The sequence below is a fragment of the Silene latifolia genome, chromosome 1 (assembly GCF_048544455.1).
Source record: "Silene latifolia isolate original U9 population chromosome 1, ASM4854445v1, whole genome shotgun sequence".
NCBI lineage: Eukaryota > Viridiplantae > Streptophyta > Magnoliopsida > Caryophyllales > Caryophyllaceae > Silene > Silene latifolia.
In genome coordinates this window covers 174716347-174722907 of record NC_133526.1, presented here as the reverse complement: position 1 = coordinate 174722907, position 6561 = coordinate 174716347, and the positions used below count along the sequence as shown (strand labels likewise).

The window sequence follows — 6561 nt, the reverse complement described above, 5'->3', positions numbered from 1 at the left end:
TTGACATAATAGCTTGATAATTTCACATGTATATTATTTATCATCATTAACACGTATTATTCATCATTAAATCCCGACTTAAATCCCAAGTAATCCAATATTTGCGGGTTTTCGTCATTAAAATCAATCCGGGTTGTAGAGATTCAATTCTTTCATATTGAGTTTCTGGAATTCGATCTTTGATATATTTCCATCTGTCTATTGTCGTATTCGTCATTGATTTGTCATTAATTCGTTATGTTTAACCTATTTAGTTCACCTATGTCACTAATCAATCTTTCATTCATGTAATTAATTCGTTTGCATTCGTTTCATCCATGTTTTATCGTTTTTATGACTCATTCATATGTAATTAATGTATTAAATCACTTTCATCCGAGTCGAATATCACAATTAATCCTTAAATTCACCAATTAGCATTAACGATTTGCAGTTCCGGCTTCACAGCCAGAACTCACCCTTGGAACAGACGCAGCAACTGCTGCGCCTCTTCCGGAAGGCGCAGCTCTGCTGCGCCTGTTCCAGGATGACTTCTGTCTCTGAACTTCCGTTCTGTTTTGACCTAGTTTAATTAGCTTACGTAATTAATTAACTATTAATCGTATTATCGCCTATTTCCTGTTCGTTAATTCCTTTATTTTTTTCTTTCTCAAATTATCCGTTTTGAAAGTATTTTCGACATAAATCAATTGAATCCTTTGTAATTATTGTAATTATCATTATTTTATTGTATTTCTTTTGTTGTATCATTTGTATGCTTTCACATGTAATTGAGCTTAAATTCCTACTTTGACATTAATTGTTTGCTAAATTACTTGTTCACCGACTTAGTCTAAATTCTCACATGCTAGGATTAAAACTTGGATGTTGCATTGCATGCATATAATCGACAATAAATCAAGTATAGATGATTTTCCCTAATCATTAGTAGAGGCCGCTATCGAGGCGGGCGGGATTAGGTGTTCGATCAAAAGAGCTTCCTAATACGTACCCTCACCCCTTACTCCAGATCTCTGTAAACATCCGTGTTCATTGGCATCCACAAGAGTCATTCTAGACATAGAATGCTAAGGGTAACGAGTTCTTGGTGTTCATGTCACTACTTTGTGTCTTGACATGGCACGAGGTATTCGAACGGTTTCCAATTTTCCATAATAAATTGGTGGCGACTCCACAAATGCAAACGCTTGTTTCCCAAGCGTCCCTGTGGGCCCGCGTCCACACTCATAAAAGAGGTCAACCATCTAGACACCTATAAATTAGGCCAGGAATGGACCTTACACGTAGATGGGGCGACAAACATGAGAGGAACTGGCTTAAGGTTAATACTAAAATCACCACAGGAAGACCTAATTGCTCAGGCTATAAGTTGTAAATTCAAAGCAACAAAAAATGAAGCTGAATATGAAGCCCTAATAGCTGGACTCAAGGTATGTATAGAATTTGGTGTGAAAAATCTCAAGGTAAAAACTGACTCCCTTCTAATTTTCAATCAAGTCAAAGGAACATACGCTGCAAAGGATTTTAAATGATTCTATACCTAGACTACGTCAAAGACCTTTGCAAAAAGTTTAGTTCATTTGACATTGATCAAATACCAAGAGACTTGAAAACTCAGGATGATGCCCTAGCCAGCCTGGGATAAAATTTCAGCCCTACTGTGTTTGATAAGATACCCATTGTTCACCTGCTGGAACCAACCATTGAAAAACCTGATCAAACTTGTCCCATCAATGAGGACACAAATTCTTGGACCAAACCATACTATGATTGGTTCTTACAGGGAAAATTACCTAAAGACAAGAATGAGGCCAGGGCCCTTAGGATTAAAGCTTCCACCTATACTATTATAAATAACATGCTATTCAAAAAGTCTCAGGCCGGACCTTACCTACGTTGCCTGGAACCTCATGAAGCTAAACAAGTTATTGAGGATATACACGATGGATACTGTGGAAATCACAAAGGTGACAGAAGCCTGGCTAGCAAAGTTCTAAGAACTCGTTACTTCTAGCCAACCCTCAGAGCTGACTGCATAGCTTACAGCTCCAAATGCGAAGCCTGCTAAATCCATTCCCCTTTCATCCACCAACCATCAGAGCTACTACACTCCATTTCAGCTCCCTGGCCATTTATGAAGTGGGGAATGGACATTGTAGGCAAGCTACCTCAAGCCTCTGGACAAAAAGTCTTTATGCTAGCCATGACCGACTAATTTTGAAAATGGATAGAGCCAGACTCATACAGGCAAGTCAAGGAGAAGGATGTCATATCATTCATCAAACGCAACATAATATGCAGATATGACATTCCTTCAGAAATAGTCTATGACAATGGTACTCAGTTCGTGGGAAAAAGAGCAATGGCCTTTTGTGCACATTGGAACATCAGCTTGGTAACCTCCACGCCAGGCTACGCAAAAGCTAATGGGCAGGAAGAATCTAGCAACAAAGTAGTAATCAGTTGCCTGAAGAAAAAACTACAAAGAAGAAAAGGCAGATGGGCTGAGGAACTCCCATTAGTCCTCTGGGCTGACAGGACCACACCCAAGACATCTACAGGCCAAACCCCTTACTCCTTGGTCTATGGTTGTGAAGCAGTGATCCTAGCAGAAATCCATGTACCAACCACTAGAAGTAGCCTGAATACTATAGAGGAAAACAAGCCACTACTACAAGACAGCCTGACCTTGACTGAAGAACTGAGAGATGCAGCCAAGATCAGGATAGCATCCTACCAGCAAACAGTAGCCAGAAGCCACCACAAAAATGTTAACATCAGGGTATTCAAAGAAGGAGACTTGGTCCTACGAAAAGTTTTCCCTAACACCAAGGACAAAAATGCTGGCAAGCTAGCTCCTACATGGGAAGGACCTTACCTGATTGATTCAATAGTAGGACAGAGAGCCTATAGGCTACAAATCCTGGACGGAGAAATGATCCCCAGATCTTGGAACATTTCCCACCTAAAGCTATTCCAAGTTTAAACCTAATCAGGTAAGACCATTAACTTTGTATCTTGCCTGACTAAAGTCTTATGTGGAAACCCCTGAATAAAATCATGTGACCTTAACATGCTATGTTTTTCTGATACCTGCTATCTTGCCTAAATATCTGCCTACTTTATTTTAGTACAAATTCTACCATGTCAGCCTATTTTATTCTTACTATGTTAAATCCTGAAAACTTGTTTTACGCCCTTTTCCCATAAACTGTATATTACACACAGGCTTAAACAAATGTTCAGGATTGGGGGCCATTCCACCCAGCCTGAACAAAGCATCTCAGAAATGCTTCACAAAACTTGACACCTTCCTGCCTGACCCAAAAAAATGAGCTCAGTACAAAAAATAAAAAAAGACAAGTACAATGGTGGAAAAGACCAGACCACTTGTCTAAAGGCCCTCCTGAGAGGCTGAGGGCCTTAAGTCCTCCTGACTGGCAACCACCCCTCTTACTAAAAAGCCCTCCTGACAGGCAAAAAAGCCATGATTTCCTAAAAAGGATTGAGGGCCATAAGCCCTCCTGACAGGCATTTTTCTAACAAAATACTTTGAACTGCATTATTACAGGTACCAATTACTCAAACAAAGATATTCAAAGGAACTCGAAAAACGTCTTCAAATTGTATCAAGACAAAAAATATTGCCCAAGGAACATCCCTCCTGTGTAGGACAAAATACCAGCATAAATCTAAAAATTGTTTGTCCAGGAAACATCCCCCCTGGATGGGCCAAAAAACAAAAAAACTAAAATCAACTAGCCTGTCTTGGAAGCAGTAGCAGAGCTAATCCCGTCATCAATAGGCTCCTCCTCCTCCTCATCATCCTCTTTATCACCAGCTTCACCACTCTTTTCCTTGGACGGGGAATAATCTACCTCGTCATCAGCATGCAATTTGTAAAGATCAGGATAAGCGGCATTTAGATCAGCCATCTCCTGATCAGGATTCCAGTAAGGCCTGACTTCAATGGGCTCCTTCATGGCATCTACACGACCCTTACCAAATAAGTAAAGAGCAGCATCCTTGTATCTACCCTGCACCAAGTCCCTCTCAGAAGCCAACTCCTCATTTACCTTCAGCAGCTCCTGCATAACCTGCTTCTCAGCCTTTAACTCATCCTGAACCGTGTCAAACTTGGCCTGGAGAGATTTCAGGGCATTCTGAGCAGAACCCAGTTTTGATGTCTCCATCACCAACCACACTTTCCCTGCATCATTTTCCTGCCTCAGAGATTCACTCTCCGTCTTAGCCACTTCCAAATCTGTTTTTAAAGAAGCAACATCCTTCCTCAGGCACTGAACCTCCCAGTCCAGAGTATCCTTGACACCACTCGCAAAATCCAGCTGGCAGGCACCTCTTAACATATCATTCACATTCTACAAAAATATCACCAATCAGGCAAAGCAAAACCAAAAGCAACCAAAACAAAACTGACAAAAACAAAAAATTACCTCCTGCAGCATAGTAACCAGGTTAGCAGCATGATCCCTGGAACGTTATATAGCAGCCAAAGCATGAGCAGAAGACTCCTCAGCCTGGTACTTATAGAAAGGATCATCAACCAAGAAAGAATGGGCCTAGATCTGCTCCTTGGCAAATTGGACCTCGTCAAGCCTGGCCCTAACTCCCCTAATCTCATAAACTCCCTCTGAAGTCTCATTAGGCCTCTTCCTATTTTCAGCCCGACCAGACACATCATCCACAACCTTTACATGAGACACCAACTGAGTCTGTTGAGCAGGCGCCTGAACCTGCAATGCACTATCACTCCCTGTAGCCTTACTACTCCGCGATTTCTCCCCTATAATTTGGGAAACACCTGCCTTCACCAGGGATAATCCAAAGCTAACAATCCTGGCAGAAGCCCTAACAGCTACACGACAAGGCTCTACATCAGTAATACTAACATGTGTTCAAGCAAAATAATCCACAAAATAAAGGCAACAAAACTTACTGCTTGATGAAGAAGCCCCTGAAGCTTTAGCACCCTTAACAACTTTATAGGTGCTCATATTGGCTTTCTTGAAGCGAGGCATAGGTGCTTGCCCCAGACAGGCAGGCCATGTTCTCTCCTCCTCAGGCAACGCCATAAATGCAGTAATTCGATCAGTCGATCCCTCAGCATCAGGATTATTAGCCCAATCAACCACTACAAGGACAAATCAAGTAAGTCTATCTTTAATTAAATCAAAACAAATCATCCCCAACCAAAATTGAGTGCAAAAAGAAGAAATTACCTCCCTCAACAACAGGATAACTTAGATAATCCAGATCAGGGGCAATGGAATCAGCCCTGATAAACATATAAGTCTGTTTCCACCTTTTATCATCACCTGAATCAAAATTGGTGATTAGATGAGCCATCTTTGATCTGACTCGAAGATTAAAACGACTAGTAGAGTTGCTCTTCAGATGATAGACATTCTTAAAATCATCAAGAGTGATGACCAGTTTGTGCTTAGCACACAATTGTTCAACAGAGTGAACAATCTTCCAAACCATTGGCATAAATTGTAAAAGAGGAACCTTGACAGGCCTAAGAACTTCAGCCATAAATAGAGAAAGTGGAAGCTGACAACCTCCCTTGAACGCCCACTCAAAAATACAAAACCAGCCAGGACTACACCAATCAGCCCTGACTGAACCACCCTCAGGAATCCAAACTTCAGCCTCAGCAGGGAGAAGACCCCTACCCTTCAAATAATGCTCAAAAGTAGGCTTCAACTGATTAGCCTCAGGAAATGAGGCAGAAAAAGCCTTCACAGGGGCATAAGTAACTCCCCTGTGCGTCATGGACAGAATTTCCGGAGGAGCAGAAACCTCTATAACCTCATCCTCTGGGATGATTTCAGGAACATCAACAACCACAGGAGTTTTCGCAACCTCAGCAGCAGCCTTGGATGCAGCTGTCTTTCTTCTCCCTCCAGCCATTTTTCAGATTTAAATTTAAAGATTGATTTTTTAGAAGACACGAAATTGCAAAGAGAATTCTAGAAAAAGAAATAAGAGTTTTAGGAATGGGAATATGAAGGCAAAGATGAACGGGGCAAAGTATTTATAGCCGCAAAAATAAACGGGCAATGCAAGTGGACAAACCAAATCGTGACTCTCCTAGGGTTTGATGAACCTACCTCATTTATGGAAAACTAGCCGTTATAGAAGTTGAAGCAAACACAAACTCTTTTCCGGTAAAAAATCTTATACACATTTTTGCCTGGCCCGATTTTTTATCTTCTTATTCCTGGCCAGATCCATTGGGAATAAGAAGATAAGGGGCAATTATTGGGCCCAAAATTACCCTCCCTCGTCAGGATTGAGTCAGGCAACACTCAAGGCCAAGCCTGGACTAAAATCATCTAAGACAAGACAATCGGGACACCTGATTAGGCATCAATCAGGAGGGAAAAACAGGACAGACATCTAATAGGCCTGGCCTGAAAATATATTACGTCGGGCACAAAGACAGCTATAATCAAAGCAAGGCAGGCAACAATAAAAGCTCGGTCAGGATATAGAGAAACAGTTCCTATAAACAAGGAAGACTCATTCAACACTCAA

At 41.3% G+C, this 6561-nt stretch overlaps 1 protein-coding gene across 1 annotated transcript; it reads left to right on the top strand.

Annotated features, from left to right (window-relative positions):
• The first annotated feature begins 2333 nt into the window (after positions 1-2333).
• Positions 2334-2986, top strand: LOC141588004 (uncharacterized). Its single transcript, XM_074409467.1, has 2 exons — positions 2334-2395; positions 2539-2986. The coding sequence occupies exons 1-2, from the start codon at positions 2334-2336 to the stop codon at positions 2984-2986; spliced, it is 510 nt and encodes a 169-aa protein (XP_074265568.1).
• The last annotated feature ends 3575 nt before the right edge of the window (positions 2987-6561 follow it).